The sequence below is a fragment of the Lepidochelys kempii genome, chromosome 16 (assembly GCF_965140285.1).
Source record: "Lepidochelys kempii isolate rLepKem1 chromosome 16, rLepKem1.hap1, whole genome shotgun sequence".
NCBI lineage: Eukaryota > Metazoa > Chordata > Testudines > Cheloniidae > Lepidochelys > Lepidochelys kempii.
In genome coordinates this window covers 6,037,835-6,055,090 of record NC_136395.1, presented here as the reverse complement: position 1 = coordinate 6,055,090, position 17,256 = coordinate 6,037,835, and the positions used below count along the sequence as shown (strand labels likewise).

The 17,256-nt window shown below is 50.4% G+C and overlaps 1 protein-coding gene and 1 long non-coding RNA gene across 5 annotated transcripts in view; one reads left to right on the top strand and one right to left on the bottom strand.

The window, feature by feature from the left end:
- Positions 1 to 7,408, bottom strand: part of C8G (complement C8 gamma chain) — an 18,901-nt gene extending 11,493 nt beyond the window's left edge. The window contains exons 1-2 of one of the 2 annotated variants that reach the window (XM_073314416.2): positions 7,047 to 7,408; positions 4,158 to 4,297 (exon numbers count right to left, since the gene is read on the bottom strand). In XM_073314416.2, the coding sequence (XP_073170517.1) occupies positions 4,158 to 4,297; positions 7,047 to 7,184 (278 nt within the window). In that variant the 5' untranslated portion in view covers positions 7,185 to 7,408. The remainder of the gene's footprint in view (positions 1 to 4,157; positions 4,298 to 7,046) is intronic. The other variant, XM_073314415.2, reaches the window with a different exon arrangement.
- LOC140899247 (uncharacterized) lies at positions 1,009 to 17,256 on the top strand. Of its 3 annotated transcripts, XR_012155254.1 has the most exons (4): positions 1,009 to 2,283; positions 9,319 to 9,531; positions 13,145 to 13,353; positions 16,879 to 17,256. It is a non-coding gene; the product is annotated as an uncharacterized LOC140899247 (long non-coding RNA). The 3 variants fall into 3 exon arrangements; XR_012155252.1 differs by lacking the exon at positions 13,145 to 13,353; XR_012155253.2 differs by lacking the exons at positions 1,009 to 2,283; positions 13,145 to 13,353 and adding an exon at positions 6,748 to 7,807.

Genomic DNA, 17,256 nt, shown 5'->3' with positions numbered 1-17,256 from the left:
GTCATAGAATCATAGAATCTCAGGGTTGGAAGGGACCTCAGGAGGTCATCTAGTCCAACCCCCTGCTCAAAGCAGGACCAATCCCCAATTAAATCATCCCAGCCAGGGCTTTGTCAAGCCTGACCTTAAAAACCTCTAAGGAAGGAGATTCCACCACCTCCCTAGGGAACCCATTCCAGTGCTTCACCACCCTCCTAGTGAAAAAGTTTTTCCTAATATCCAACCTAAACCTCCCCCACTGCAACTTGAGATCATTACTCCTCGTTCTGTCATCTGCTACCACTGAGAACAGTCTAGATCCATCCTCTTTCGAACCCCCTTTCAGGTAGCTGAAAGCAGCTATCAAATCCCCCCTCATTTCTTCTCTTCTGTAGACTAAACAATCCCAGTTCCCTCAGCCTCTCCTCGCAAGTCATGTGTTCCAGTCCCCTAATCATGTTTGTTGCCCTCCGCTGGACACTTTCCAATTTTTCCACATCCTTCTTGTAGTGTGGGGCCCAAAACTGGACACAGTACTCCAGATGAGGCCTCACCAATGCCAAATAGAGGGGAATGATCACATCCCTCGATCTGCTGGCAATGCTCTTATTTATATAGCCCAAAATGCCACTAGCCTTCTTGGATACAAGGGCACACTGTTGACTCAGATCCAGCTTCCCATCCTCTGTAACCCCTAGGTCCTTTTCTGCAGAATTGCTGCCTAGCCATTCGGTCCCTAGTCTGTAGCGGTGCATTGGATTCTTCCGTCCTAAGCGCAGGACTCTGCCCTTGTCCTTGTTGAACCTCATCAGAATTCTTTTGGTCCAATCCTCTAATTTCTCCAGGTCCCTCTGTATCCTATCCCTACCATCCAGCATATCTACTACTCCTCCCAGTTTAGTGTCATCTGCAAACTTGCTGAGGGTGCAATCCACACCATCCTCCAGATCATTAAGGAAGATATTGAACAAAACTGGCCCCAGGACCGACCCTTGGGGCACTTCGCTTGATACTGGCTGCCAACTAGACATGGAGCCATTGATCACTACCCGTTGAGCCCGACAATCTAGCCAGCTTTCTATCCACCTTATAGTCCACTCATCCAGCCCATACTTCTTTAACTTGCTGGCAAGAATACTGTGGGAGACCATATCAAAAGCTTTGCTAAAGTCAAGGAATAACACGTCCACTGCTTTCCCCTCATCCACAGAGACCTGTTTCAGGGCCCAGCAAGTCATACACTAGCTGGCTCTAAATTAATATCCACAGCTACATGGTAGTGAGTTCCAAGCTAAACTCCCTCTGAGGTCAGGGTCACTAGGGAGCATAGGCTTTTGGGTGAAGTTCTGGGCCCATTTAAGTCAATGGTTTTTTCATTGACCTCAGTGGGCCCAGGATTTTAGCAATTGTTTTTATCACATTACATCAAACATCCCAGGGAAAGAAGTGACCAAATGCAAAGCCAGGTAGCTGCCTGACCCCTGGCTCACTTGCCAGCTCTGAACCGAAGGTGAGCCAGAAAGTGCCCGGAGGCAGTGCCCTGTGCGCTCACGCAAAGAAAAGGGAAAGGTCAGAGAAAGGCACATTTGGGGACACTACGAAAGGGAATGTGGCCAGGAAATAATGAGCAATCCCCCTCCGCACCCCCAGCCAAAGCACTGAAGAGAGTCAGCCTGCAAGGCCTGTGGGTGGGTATGACATTCTGTACCTTGGGGGAGCACCCTGTAACCCTCCTCCTTATTCCTCATCTGTATATAATCGTGATCTTACATCTAAAGCATGCCTTGTAAGGTATCAGGGGAAAGGTTATGATCTGCTGAGAGTCATTTCTCTATCCATAGATGTGTATCATTAACGCATATGAAGTTATGAGATTGTGTTGTATGGTGGTCACTAAAACATGCTGTAAGTTGGGGAATCAGGCAGATATTAGCTCTCCAGAGGCAACAGCAAGGAAAGTAACCAACGCCTGGGCAGGGTGTCAAACAACCCATCAGCAGCCATTGTCCAGCAAGGGAGCTACAATTCAATGACTCACCTGCATGAGGCCACACCAGGGATATTGCTCAACCTTGCCCGGAGACTCAGCAATGCCCCCCAGACATGCCTGGGCTTGTGTTCTAAAAGCACATGGACTGAGGGTATAAAACTGAACACACGGGGCCCAGGCTTGGCCTTTCTCCTGCCCCCACCTACGCTGCAAGCAACAAAGGCACTGCGAGAAAGACTGAAGACTGCAACAGAGGAGACTGGCCCAGATTTAAGGGACAAATCTATATATTAAGGACTGCAATATCCAGTGGGGTGAGAAAAAACTTCTTAAACTAGTTGCTGCCCAGTCTAATAGGGTTGAGAGGTTAGGCTGCTTGGTTATATTTTATTTCTTTTGGTAACTAACTCTGACTTTTTGCCTATCACTTAGTATCACTTAAAATCTATCTTTTATAGTCAATACATTTGTTTAACTGTTTATCTTTACCAGTGAGTCTGTATGAAGTGTGTGGCAAATCTGCTGTTTTGCAAAGGCTGGTGTATGTCCACTTTCCATTGATGAAGTGGGGAACCAATTAACAAATTTGCACTATTCATCTTGAGCAGTGCAAGATGGTATATTCCTGGGATACAGTGCTGGGAGCTGGGGGATTTGGCTGGTGCCTTTCTCTGTGTGATTCATGAGTGGCTCTGGGAGCATTCATGCAATCTAGCTGGGTGTGGAGTCTCCACATGCAGTGGTGCTGAGTGATAACAGCACCTGGAGGGGTTTGCTGCTGGTCACCAGCAAGGAGTGTGAGAGACAGCCCAGGTTGGAGAGAGTTCAGGGAGCACAGCGATCCCACGGTCCCAGGCTGCACCCAGGGATCCCATCACAGTGGGACTGTACTTCAGGAGTATGCCTCAAGGGGACAGATGCCTGCCTGCAGCATCACCACACTACACACAGGAGTAGGCTGAGGCTTTGGGGGAAGGGTAGTGCAGTGACTCCTTTGGGCCTGAGTTTTCAATGTGTGTGCCTGTGCACACATGTGTGTTCATGTGAATGTGTGTGTGTGTGCACATGGGTAGCATCGTTAGGCCCCCAAGCTGCAGCGTCTCCTCCCTTACCAGGGATAGTTTTTTCTCTCTCCTCATATTCCAGGTTCTCTCTGCAGGCAAAGGGGCTGGGAAGTGACTGAGATTCTCCTCTCCATTTCTAATCACGCCAAAGCAGTCTGGTGGAGTGGGGGGGAAATCTTGCTTTAGCAGGGTCAGCAGCAGATAACACGTTGGCCCAGTGCTGCAACGCCCTCTCTGCATTACCAGCTCAGCTGTGACCCCACGTCTTGCCTTCAGCCTTAATGGAGGTCTTTGTTGCTGTGGGCCCCGAACCAGCCCAGTTCTTAGCCACGTGTGCTTGAGCCCACTGAAGTCAAGCATGTGCTTTGTAAAACGGGGCTGAGTCCTTTTGCTTAAAGCCAAGTATGTGCTTAATTGCTGTGCTGAATCAGGGCCACACTTCCAAACCTCACCGCCCTCCCTTCCAGTTTGTTCCTCTTTTCCTTGAATGAGGAGCTCCCTGCTGAGGAACTGCAAGGGCAGGCCAAACCCTACACACTGGGCTGGAATATCTTCTGGGTAGAGCCAGGCAGAAGTTGTTTGCAGGCTCTGCCATGAGGCCCCCAGACTGCTGACTTCACAATAGAGGTTTCTTCGCTGCAGAGCCGCTGCCACCCACAGGAGACTCAGAAAAGCTGACTGGAATTAAGAGCTTTAATTACAAGCTGTATTTTCAAGCACAGTTCACAGTTTTCCCTTGGCACTTGTGCGAGGTAAGGAGGTAGCCACCTGCCTTGTAGTAATTGAATGGAACAGGTGAGCATACCTGCAGTACCTACTTGAGAACACTAGGGGGTGCTAAGGGAGTGGCTTAAAGAAGCAGAACAAGCTGCAGTGCTCTGGAGAGGGGGCCCTGGGGTAGCCGGGCATCTCACACTGACCGGCATCAGCACCACGGAGCTGTCGCGGCTCTCACACGGGGCGTCAGGCCTGGTGGCCTGGGGTGAGGAAGGGCTGCAGCTGAGCCCCAGGGGTCGTCAAGCAGGTCCTACAAGCCGAGCTCAGAGCACACAGCACGGGAGGTCAGGGCGTCTGATCCAGCTCAGCCTGCCGGCCCAACACGCGTTCCTCGCTGGGCCACTTACAGTTTCCGGAAGGTACTGACAGCCAGCGACTTCCCTTCAGAGGCAGCCACCGCCATGGTTGTTGCTTCCAGCTGGTGATTATATTCTCTTAGGTAGTCACATTTGGAGGCCACACCAACCAGCAACCACTTCCCTGAAAACTACAAGAGGACGGGGGGTTGGCACAAGGCAGTCACCTTCGCCCCATCCCTCCCGCAGCAAGGGCAAAACTCTGGCTGCTGTTGGGTCTTGAAGCAAGGACCCTGAGGAGCCAAAGGCAGAAGCTGCAGCATCTGAGCTGGTGGAATCCCTCTCTCTCATGGCTGATGGTGGCAAAAGAGCTTATTGGTGACTATCCACCAGGGGCAAGACCCTGACATACAGGCTCCCCGCTCAGCTCCACAGACATACACAAGGAGCGGTTTTAGGGCACCGTCGTTTTGACGCAGGTGCTGTCCCCATGGGCTTAACAAGTGCCTGCTTCCCCAGCGGCCAAATGAATTACACAAGGAGCAATGGATTGGGTGCAGGTTACAGTTAGGCAAAAATGCAGCATTCTTTTGGGTGACATTTACAAACAATATTTATAGTTTTGTTCCTGGCTACTTCGCAGCCCCCCAAATTTTGTTTTTTGACCCCGCACCTCCAGCGTGCTCATGAAATGACACTTCCGGCATCAAAACACATAGACATGCCGCTGGACACTGAACCATCATTTCTACGTCTCTTCTTTGAAATGCTGCAGTTTTTGTTTGATTGTCTAACTTACAGAACTGACCAGATTCTGAGCAAAAAAGTTACACTTTGTGAGATTTCAGCTACATTTATCCTATTTCTCGAAATAGAAATTAAATGCACAGATCTGATGTTATGACACATACATAACAGTAGCACCTGATACCCTCCCTGAGACGAGGCCCCATTGTGCACGGGACTGTACACGCCCAGGGAGAGGCAGTCCCTGCCTCAAAGAGCTCACACTCAGGGAAACGGGGACAAGAGCTGCCTAAGCTCACAGGGCACAGTAGGAACTAGCACCTGGGTCTGCTGTCTCAGAGGCTAGTGCCCTGCCCACTAGCCCTGTGGAGCATGCCCCCCCCGGGGGTGATAAGGTTATCGGGGGGCTCAGGGCCGTGGCCAGCCAAGTAGGGCAGGGCAGCAGTGGGGAGAACGTGCAGGCCTGGAAGTCCCCAGTAGTTGGGGCAGGGGCACAGCCCAGCCCTGCCCCAGCAACAGGATTCCCTGCACTCTCCCTGCTGCTGCCCTGGCCTGGCCCGGACACCCAGCCAGCCCCAGCCCCAAGTGTTTTAACCCTCCGCAGCCTGTGGGAGCGAGAGGCTCTTGGCAGGGGGGAGGGCAGGTGAGGAGCCCCAGGCCGCTCTGCACCGTGCTGCCATGGGCTCCTCCAGGGATGGAGCCAGCCAAGTCCTGATGCTGCCCTGGGTGTGAGCTGTCTGCACCCCTTTCTGCCCAGATTTGAGGAGGCTGTTCTATGACTCCCATGGAGAAGGGAGCATAGCAGAAAAAAGTTGGGGAACCTATGTTTGAGGCCAGTGTGCTTGATAAGATAGGCCTGATCAGTATGGCGCTGGGGCCCCAGTTATCAATGTGGCCCTCTGGGTGGTGGTGGGGGTGTCTGGGCAAAGGGGGGTCCGTGGCTGGGCTCTGGTGGGGAGGGGATGCAGGTATCTGAGCAAGGGGGGGCTGTGGCTGGACTTTGTGGTGGAGAGGCATGGGTATCTGGCTCGTGGGGGCCCTGCAGCTGGGCTCTGGGGGATAGGGGGTTGGGTGTATTGGCTGGGGGGGCATGGCTGGGCTCTGGGGGGTGGACAAGGGGGCAGAGAAACAGGAACTGGGTAGTCATAGGGTTTTCTTTAACTCTCTACTCCTGGGGAGTTGGTGTGTGTGTGTGTGTGTGTGTGTGTGCAGAATTTTTAATTTTTTGACCCAGAATGCCCCCAGGAGTAGGCACATAGTATGGCCAGTGCCTGGGAAGCCTACTGCTTGGGCTGGTGGGCCAGTCCCTGGCGTAAGGGCATCACAGTGGCCACAGGGCAGCTTGTGGGGACTTGGATTCCCTTCCTCCACCCACAGCTCTCCAGCTCAAAGCCCTTTCCCTGTGGCTTTGTGGAGAGAGGTTGGATCTGGCCCCATGTTTCTATAGCATCTCCCAGCTGTAGCTTTCTAGGCACCTTAGCAATCACACAGGAGCTCCCCAGGGACTGCAGCAGGGTAGCTGTTGAGAGCCAGAAGCTGGGGCAGGGGAAAGCGCTGTCTTTCCGCATGTCCCTTCTCAGTTTGTCCTCAGGGGCACTGCACCCAGCTGCCCGCCTAAGAAACACCAGGCTGGATCAGGAGTGCTGGAGACTGGGCCCCTGGCTGGGGTTCTCTGCGGATGGGCGTACCACAAGCAGCAGCAGAGTGAGCTCCCCTCCTAACCAATCTCAGACCTCTGCAGTACGCACACACACCTCATGGCCCCCTGAGTACTTAGCGTCTCTGCTGAGGCTGGGGGCGGGGGGGGAACTGGAGTGAGACTGCAGACCGCTGAGCACGTTCAGCTCGAGGAGCCTTGGGACCCTTCGCTGACACCCTGCTGAGGTACCCTCGGTGCGTCACAGCCGCAGAGGAGATTGCAGCCCCCCTAAGCAGCCCAGAATCTTTACCATGCACTGGAGCAGCTTGTGCTTTTCACTCTGGAGGTCCCCGGTTCAATCCTGATTGAATATTGGCCAAGGTAGCAGCCATCACCCAAGCCCGTCTCTTGGGGCAGGGCACCAAAGCAGAAGGGGCAAACCGAAACACCTGCCTGGCAAGTTATGGAGCAGGTGAGCATCTCTAGGACAGAGGACCCTCCGGGGAGCTGTGCCAGTGCCTGGGATGCCCAGCGCTCCCTAGTCCCTCCCTCACCTGCTGGAGGTCAAAGTTCTCCTGTATCTTGATCTTCTCAAAGTGACTCTCCAGGGCTGGGGGCCTCCTTTGTCTCTTCCCAGGAGCAAGTGAAGCAAGAAGGAGCACAAGGAGCAGGATGGGTGCGGCAGACACCATGTTCTCTCCCCAGGACCATCTAAGCCCCTTGGTGAATCCGGCTGTGGTTGGTGGGGCCCTGAGGGAGGAGAGGGCTGAGCTGGTTGGTTATTAAGCCACTCTGCTTCTCTTACTGGAAGTGACCAGAAGCAAATCTCTAGGCTGTTTACATAGCGGGGGACTGTGTTACTAAAGCTCCCCTGCCCCCGCAAACTATGCCCCGCACAGGGGAACAGCCGTGCAGTCCAGGAGTCCCTGAACATCCAGGCAGCTCTCCCAACCCTTGGTCACGTGTCTCAGAGCTCTCCCCAGCCCAGCAAGCCAAAGGTAACATCCCATAATACACCTCCCTGTGCAATACTCTGGTCGAGCCAGAACTGAGTTACCTCACGTGCAGAGGGAGAGCCGAGCAGGGAGAGCCGTGCTGCTGCACACTGCGAGAAGGCCAGGAGGAGCTGGCATTGACCTCCTACAAATGACAAGTGACAGAGAGACCACCTGAGGAAAGGGGCTTACCTAGCAAAGCCAGAAACCGGGCTGACTTCCAGCAAGCCTAAGGCCCGCACTCAGCAAAGCACTTCAGCACATGCTTCAATCCAACCCTAGTCAGCACTTAAGCACATGCTTAACTGTAAGCACTGGAGGTAATGGGGCTTCTTTGCTGACTGGGATCCTTCTAGCCTTGACTTCAGTAAAGCTATTTTTGCTCCACCTTCCTGGTATTTTCCTATATTACTTCCTGATGTCTGGTCAGCTTTATGCCAGGAAGCAGGAGGACTGCTAACCCGGAGACTTATCACTCAGGGGTGGCAGGTTTGTAGAAATTTTGGTGGTGCCCAGAACCCGCCCCCACCCAAACTCCTCCCCCCACCTGCCCAAGGCTCTGGGAGGGAGTTTGGGTGGAGGAGGAGGTCTGGGGTGCAGGCCCTAGGCTGGAGCAGGGGATTGGGGTGCAGGCTCTGGGAGGGAGTGGGTGTGGAGGGAGGGGGTGCAGGTTCTGGGAGGGAGTTTGGGGATGGGAGGGAGTGCAGAGGTGAAAGCTGTGGGGTGTGGCTGCAGATGAGAGGTTTGGGGTATGGGATGGGCTCTGGACAAGAGTAGGGGTATAGGGGTGAGGGCTCTGGAGCTAGGAATGAGGAGTTTGGGGTGTGGGAGGGGCTCAGGGTGAGAGTAGGAGTGTGGGAGTGAGGGCTCTGTCTGTGGCTGGGGGTTTGGGGGTTAGAAAGGCTCAGGGCTGGGGCAGAGGGTTGGAGTGCAGGGGGATGAGGGCTCTGTCTGGGGCTGGAGATGAGGGGTTTGTGATGTTGGAGGGGGCTCAGGGCTGGGGCAGAGGGTTGGGGTGCAGGGGGATGAGGGCTCTGTCTGGGACTGGGGATAAGGTGTTTGGGGTGTGGGAGGGGCTTAGGGCTAGGGTAGAGGGTTGAGGGTGCGGTGGGGGGGTGAAAGCTCTGGCTGGGGTGTGGGCTCTGGGGTGGGGCACGGCTGGGGATGAGTTTGGGGTGCAAGCAGGCTGCTCTAGGACAGGGGCCAGAGAGGACGACTCCCCCCAGCCCTTTCCCTGAAGGCAGCAGCGAGCTCTGGGGGAGGAGCCCCCCTTTCCCGCCCCCTGAGCAGCACATTCCCCCCCCCCCCCACTGTCAGTGCATGTGGTCCTAGGGCCCCTCTCAGGCCCAGGAATCTCCCTTGCCTCCCCCGTGGTGGGTGCCGGGGGGAGCTGCGTGCGCCTTCTCCCCTGCTGTTGCCCCTGCCTGTAGCCTCACTGGGGGTGAGGGATGGGGCTGCCCCTTGCCCAGCGTGAGGCAGGAGCGGTGACTGCGGGCGGGGGGGCCCCCTTTGCTGGTGGAGGGTCCCGCCGGAAAAGGGAAGGGTCTGAGGTGGAAGGGCCGGCTCAGAGTCAGTCTGCCCTGGCAACGGAGTGCGGGGCACTAGGACCCTGCGGCAGCAGTTGCTGCAGGGAGGCAGCATGGAACTGCAGGGCAGAGGCAGGGATGCGCTGCTCCAGGGCCTGGGGGGTCAGGGGCAGCAGGTGCGGGGGGGGGACACCTGGCCCCAAATATGGGTGGAGCTGGGCCCCTGGGCTCTGAATATTGCTGGTGCCAAGGCACCATGTGGAGATATAACTCCCACCCCTGCTATCACTGTTATATTTTGACAGGTTCAGAGAAGCAGCCGTGTAAGTCTGTATCCGCAAAAAGAAAAGGAGGAGTTGTGGCACCTTGGAGACTAACAAATTTATCTGGGCACAAGCTTTCGTGAGCTACAGCTCACTTCATCGGATGCATTCAGTGGAAAATACAGTGGGGAGATTTATATACACACAGAACATGAAACAATGGGTGTAACCATACACACTAACCAGAGTGATCAGGTAAGGTGAGCTATTACCAGCAGGAGAGCGGGGGGTGGGGGGAACCTTTTGTAGTGATAATCAAGGTGGGTCATTTCCAGCAGTTGACAAGAACGTCTGAGGAACGGGGAGATAAATATGGGGAAATAGTTTTACTTTGTGTAATGACCCATCCACTCCCAGTCTCTATTCAAGCCTAAGTTAATTGTCTCCAATTTGCAAATGAATTCCAATTCAACAGTTTCTCACTGGAGTCTGGATTTGAAGTTTTTTTGTTGTAATATCGCAACTTTCATGTCTGTAATCGCATGACCAGAGAGATTGAAGTGTTCTCCGACTGGTTTATGAATGTTATAATTCTTGACATCTGATTTGTGTCCATTTATTCTTTTACGTAGAGACTGTCCAGTTTGACCAATATACATGGCAGAGGGGCATTGCTGGCACATGATGGCATATGTCACATTGGTAGATGTGCAGGTGAACGAGCCTCTGATAATGTGGCTGATGTGATTAGGCCCTGTGATGGTGTCCCCTGAATAGATATGTGGACACAGTTGGCAACGGGCTTTGTTGCAAGGATAGGTTCCTGGGTCAGTGTTTTTGTTGTGTGGTGTGTGGTTGCTGGTGAGTATTTGCTTCAGGTTGTGTGGCTGTCTGTAAGCAAGGACTGGCCTGTCTCCCAGGATCTGTGAGAGCAATGGCTCGTCCTTCAGGATAGGTTGTAGATCCTTGATGATGCGTTGGGGAGGTTTTAGTTGGGGGCTGAAGGTGACAGCTAGTGGTGTTCTGTTATTTTCTTTGTTAGGCCTGTCCTGTAGTAGGTGTCTTCTGGGTACTCTTCTGGCTCTGTCAATCTGTTTCTTCACTTCAGCAGGTGGGTATTGTAGTTGTAAGAATGCTTGATAGAGATCTTGTAGGTGTTTGTCTCTGTCTGAGGGGTTGGAGAAAATGTGGTTGTATCGTAGAGCTTGGATGTAGACGATGGATCGTGTGGTGTGGTCTGGATGAAAGCTGGAGGTATGTAGGTAGGAATAGTGGTCAGTAGGTTTCCGATATAGGGTGGTGTTTATGTGACCATCGCTTATTAGCACCATAGTGTCCAGGAAGTGGATCGCTTGTGTGGACTGGTCCAGGCTGAGGTTGATGGTGGGATGGAAATTGTTGAAATCATGGTGGAATTCCTCAAGGGCTTCTTTTCCATGGGTCCAGATGATGAAGATGTCATCAACGTAGCGCAAGTAGAGTAGGGGCATTAGGGGACGAGAGCTGAGGAAGCGTTGTTCTAAGTCCGACATAAAAATGTTGGCACACTGTGGGGCCATGTGGGTACCCATAGCAGTGCTGCTGATTTGAAGGTATACATTGTCCCCAAATGTGAAATAGTTATGGGTGAGGACAAAGTCACAAAGTTCAGCCACCAGGTTTGCTGTGACATTATCGGGGATAGTGTTCCTGACGGCTTGTAGTCCATCTTTGTGTGGAATGTTGGTGTAGAGGGCTTCTACATCCATCGTGGCCAGGATGGTGTTTTCAGGTAGATCACTGATGGATTGTAGTTTCCTCAGGAAGTCAGTGGAGTCTCGAAGATAGCTAGGAGTGCTGGTAGCGTAGGGCCTGAGGAGGGAGTCTACATAGCCAGACAATCCTGCTGTCAGGGTGCCAATGCCTGAGATGATGGGGCATCCAGGATTTCCAGGTTTATGGATCTTGGGTAGCAGATAGAATACCCCAGGTCAGGGTTCCAGGGGTATGTCTATTGTTCTTGTGCTTTTTCAGGGAGTTTCTTGAGGAAATGGTGTAGTTTCTTTTGGTAACCCTCAGTGGGATCAGAGGGTAATGGCTTGTAGAAAGTGGTGTTGGAGAGCTGCCTACCAGCCTCTTGTTCATATTCCGACCTATTCATGATGATGACAGCACCTCCTTTGGCAGCCTTTTTGATTATGATGTCAGAGTTGTTTCTGAGGCTGTGGATGGCATTGTGTTCTGCACGGCTGAGGTTATGGGGCAAGTGATGCTGCTTTTCCACAATTTCAGCCCGTGCACATCGGCGAAAGCACTCTATGTAGAAGACCAGTCTGCTGTTTTGACCTTCAGGAGGAGTCCACCTAGAATCCTTCTTTTTGTACTCTAGATAGGAAGGTCTCTGTGGGTTAGTATGTAGTTCAGAGGTGTGTTGGAAATATTCCTTGAGTCGGAGATGTCGAAAATAGGATTCTAGGTCACCACAGAACTGTATCATACTCGTGGGGGTGGAGGGGCAGAAGGAGAGGCCCCGAGATAGGACAGATTCTTCTGCTGGGCTAAGAGTATAGTTGGATAGATTAACAATATTGCTGGGTGGGTTAAGGGAACCACTGTTGTGGCCCCTTATGGCATGTAGTAGTTTAGATAGTTTAGTGTCCTTTTTCTTTTGTAGAGAAGCAAAGTGTGTGTTGTAAATGGCTTGTCTAGTTTTTGTAAAGTCCAGCCACAAGGAAGTTTGTGTGGAAGGTTGTTTTTTTTATGAGAGTATCCAGTTTTGAGAGCTCATTCTTAATCTTTCCCTGTTTGCTGTAGAGGATGTTGATCAGGTGGTTCCGCAGTTTCTTTGAGAGTGTGTGGCACAAGCTGTCAGCATAGTCTGTGTGGTATGTAGATTGTAATGGATTTTTTACCTTCAGCCCTTTTGGTACGATGTCCATCGGTTTGCATTTGGAAAGGAAGATGATGTCTGTCTGCATCTGTACGAGTTTTTTCATGAAGTTGATAGATTATATTTTGTTAACATTACAGTTCAAATTCTGCTCTTCAATACACCTGTATAAATTCAGCATAACTCCCTGGGCTCCAGTTCAGGCCAAACTTGATTTTTAAAACATATTCAGCTATTTGCTCAAGCATATCCAGAGGTGCTGGGACAATGTTTAAGGGGGCGGGAGGAGCGCTGAGAGCCACTGAACCAAACTGTAAACCCTGGATTAAATTGCAGCAAGGACGGTTTAGGTTGGACGTTAGGAAAAACTTCCTAACTATCAGGGTGGTTAAGCACTGAAATAAATTGCCTAGGGAGGTTGTGGAATCTCCATCGTTGGGGATTTTTAAGAGCATGTTGGACAAACACCTGTCAGGGATGGTCTAGGTAATACTTAGTCCTGCCATGAGTGCAGGGGATGGGACTATATGACCTCTTGAGGTCCCTTTCACTTCTATGAGTCTATGATATGATGGAAACCACTTCGAGCCAGAGGGGTGCTGCAGCAACCCCCACACCCCTAGTTCCAGCACCTCTGAGCATATCCTGTTGGAGTGAGTTCTACAAATTAACAAGAAGGAAGTGGCCACATGACATCTCCCGCTCTTGTGGGTCCAGGGAGTGAGAGCTGGGGTGGGCTGCAGATTGACCCCAGATCTCCCAGGGCAGGGTAGAGCAGAACACTAGTGCCAGACCTGCTTGATGAGAAACAAGCTCCCAAGCCATTGTTTAGGCTCTGTTTTCTTTGGCCTCTGCAAAGCCCCGCTTCTCAAAAGTCTTGTCCATACAGAGAGCTTGGGCTTTGACTGATCATCTCTGGCACAAAAAGTGTTTACGGTCTGGTTTTTTAACCTTATAAAAGTGTGGCAATTCTCCAAAAAGGGTAATTTTTTTTTTTAGTTTAATGTACCCACGCTACCCACAACCACATCAGCCATCATCAGAAAGCTTGTTTTATGGATGTTGAGATGAAGCGCGATGTGGCATTGCCAAGTCTGGCATAAGCCTGTAGGCGAAGTGAAACAACAGCCACACGAGACAGTGTCTTCGTTTTGCCCAGTTCCAGAAACACTGCAACAGGACTTGGACTACAGCTTTTACTGTTTAGGGTAATTTCAGCAGCTTAATGTGGTGGGTTTTGGTCAAAGCTATCAAACAACAATAAATTAAAAGATTTGTATTGTTTTGCATGGGCAAGGGTGTGGTTTTTTTTCAGAAATGATAAATCTGTTTAGAAGGTGGCAAAAACAGCAACTATCAACATTTTGCACTATACTACCGTGCAATGTTTTCACATTACATATTCTGAATTGTCAAAGTATCTCACAAGTGATTATAATCAGTTTTGACTTTTCCAGTAGAAATTTACTGACCAGATCAATCTCCCATTGCAGGCTGGGCACCAGCAGCCGTAGATTGCATGCCCATACTTTGTGCTGCATAATGGGTAGATATAAATGTACAGGAAATCCTAATCAAACGTTTCTCCATTTGTAAGCCTTTGTACGTACAATGTAGCATCTATTCTGCCTTGTAGAAGGTTTTAATTTGTAATTGCTTATGCCTGCAGTACTAGCTGTTGAACTATTCTAGAAACTAGCTTTTTAATTCAGTGACACTATGCACAGGTCAGTATCAGTGTTACAGATGACAACACACAGCTTCATCATGGGCTTCAGTCAAAGTGCTCACAGAACAAAAAGGGTCATTTTGTGTACGTGTAATTCATGACATAGAAACCTTTGAGGAAGCAACCAATCTCAGGGAGGCAGCACATCAAAGCAGAGATGATGACACGTTGCGCTGAACATCTGTGGAAAACTCGATTGCTAAGGATGCACTTTATCACTCACCTGCCTTTCTTCCTACTTGAGTGAAACTAATCTTAAAGTAAAACCAGCTAGTTGCACAGCAACAATACAGTCATAGAATCATAGAATATCAGGGTTGGAAGGGACCTCAGGAGGTCATCCAGTCCAACCCCCTGCTCAAAGCAGGACCAATCCCCAATTAAATCATCCCAGCCAGGGCTTTGACAAGCCTGACCTTAAAAACTTCTAAGGAAGGAGATTCCACCACCTCCCTAGGTAACGCATTCCAGTGCTTCACCACCCTCCTAGTGAAAAAGTTTTTCCTAATATCCAACCTAAACCTCCCCCACTGCAACTTGAGACCATTATTCCTCATTCTGTCATCTGCTACCACTGAGAACAGTCTAGATCCATCCTCTTTGGAACCCCTTTTTCAGGTAGTTGAAAGCAGCTATCAAATCTCCCCTCATTCTTCTCTTCTGTAGACTAAACAATCCCAGTTCCCTCAGCCTCTCCTTGTAAATCATGTGTTCCAGTCCCCTAATAATTTTTGTTGCCCTCCGCTGGACTCTCTCCAATTTTTCCACATCCTTCTTGTAGTGTGGGGCCCAAAACTGGACACAGTACTCCAGATGAGGCCTCACCAATGTCGAACAGAGGGGAACGATCACATCCCTTGATCTGCTGGCAATGCCCCTACTTATACATCCCAAAATGCCATTGGCCTTCTTGGATACTGTTGACTCATATCCAGCTTCTCGTCCACTGTAACCCCTAGGTCCTTTTTTGCAGAACTGCTGCCTAGTCACCTTATGACACCGCATTTTATCACCTGATTGAAGAGACAGACAATGATCGCTCCCAGACTGCTGCGCTGGGCATCACAAAATGGGGAAGAGATGGCCAGCCCTCTGTGGAGATAGAGGTGGTTAGGGACTATTTAGAAAAGCTGGACGTGCACAAGTCCATGGGGCCGGACGAGTTGCATCCAAGAGTGCTGAAGGAATTGGCGGCTGTGATTGCAGAGCCATTGGCCATTATCTTTGAAAACTCGTGGCGAACCGGGGAAGTCCCGGACGACTGGAAAAAGGCTAATGTAGTGCCAATCTTTAAAAAAGGGAAGAAGGAGGATCCTGGGAACTACAGGCCAGTCAGCCTCACCTCAGTCCCTGGAAAAATCATGGAGCAGGTCCTCAAAGAATCAATCCTGAAGCACTTGCATGAGAGGAAAGTGATCAGGAACAGCCAGCATGGATTCACCAAGGGAAGGTCATGCCTGACTAATCTAATCGCCTTTTATGATGAGATTACTGGTTCTGTGGATGAAGGGAAAGCAGTGGATGTATTGTTTCTTGACTTTAGCAAAGCTTTTGACACGGTCTCCCACAGTATTCTTGTCAGCAAGTTAAGGAAGTATGGGCTGGATGAATGCACTATAAGGTGGGTAGAAAGCTGGCTAGATTGTCGGGCTCAACGGGTAGTGATCAATGGCTCCATGTCTAGTTGGCAGCCGGTATCAAGTGGAGTGCCCCAAGGGTCGGTCCTGGGGCCGGTTTTGTTCAATATCTTCATAAATGATCTGGAGGATGGTGTGGATTGCACTCTCAGCAAATTTGCGGATGATACTAAACTGGGAGGAGTGGTAGATACGCTGGAGGGGAGGGATAGGATACAGAAGGACCTAGACAAATTGGAGGATTGGGCCAAAAGAAATCTGATGAGGTTCAATAAGGATAAGTGCAGGGTCCTGCACTTAGGACGGAAGAACCCAATGCACCGCTACAGACTAGGGACCGAATGGCTAGGCAGCAGTTCTGCGGAAAAGGACCTAGGGGTGACAGTGGACGAGAAGCTGGATATGAGTCAGCAGTGTGCCCTTGTTGCCAAGAAGGCCAATGGCATTTTGGGATGTATAAGTAGGGGCATAGCGAGCAGATCGAGGGACGTGATCATTCCCCTCTATTCGACATTGGTGAGGCTTCATCTGGAGTACTGTGTCCAGTTTTGGGCCCCACACTTCAAGAAGGATGTGGATAAATTGGAGAGAGTCCAGCGAAGGGCAACAAAAATGATTAGGCGACTGGAACACATGAGTTATGAGGAGAGGCTGAGGGAGCTGGGATTGTTTAGCCTGCAGAAGAGAAGAATGAGGGGGGATTTGATAGCTGCTTTCAACTACCTGAAAGGGGGTTCCAAAGAGGATGGCTCTAGACTGTTCTCAATGGTAGCAGATGACAGAACGAGGAGTAATGGTCTCAAGTTGCAGTCGGGGAGGTTTAGGTTGGATATTAGGAAAAACTTTTTCCCTAAGAGGGTGGTGAAACACTGGAATGCGTTACCTAGGGAGGTGGTAGAATCTCCTTCCTTAGAGGTTTTTAAGGTCAGGCTTGACAAAGCCCTGGCTGGGATGATTTAACTGGGAATTGGTCCTGCTTCGAGCAGGGGGTTGGACTAGATGACCTTCTGGGGTCCCTTCCAACCCTGATATTCTATGATTCTATGATCTTATGTACAACAAGAAGGCTCTTCTCCTGTCCAAGCTACTACAAAGATATAAAGGCATATTCTCTCCAATGTAGAAACTGCAAGCCATTCCAGTCGCAAATTACAGTGAAGATTAGAAAAACACTATGGTTCTGCAATTTCATTCCATGCACAGCACAGACAAAGCAAATCTACAGTTGTTCTATGCAGCATAATAACGTTACATGATGCTATCCAAACTGCTAGTCATCTGAAGCAGGAAAGTAGCTCACGAAAGCTTATGCTGTAATAAATTTGTTAGTATTTAAGGTGTCACAAGTCCTCCTTTTCTTTTTACAGATACAGACTAACATGGCTGCTACTCTGAAACCAAATATTTTGTGGATTTTCTTCTGGAAAGTCAGCCTGATGAACAGCTTTCAAATGAACAAGTGGTTTTGTATAATGCCTCTTCAATCCTTCAGACTGAAATAGCCAAAATGAAAGCCTCAGAATATTATCGAAAGCCAGGTGACTGTAGTTTACAGAGATCAGCTACTTTTGTGCGCCAGTTAGTCAGAATTTGTCATTTGGTTGACAGATAAAGAAGGGTATAATTCAGCCAGCAATAAGCATCATCCTTCAGAAGATATTCAAAGAAGGTGCCTCTTAACTGCAGAGCAGTGTTCCCTCTAATTTTTTACGTCCATGTGTGGAATGAATTTTGTTATGTGCACC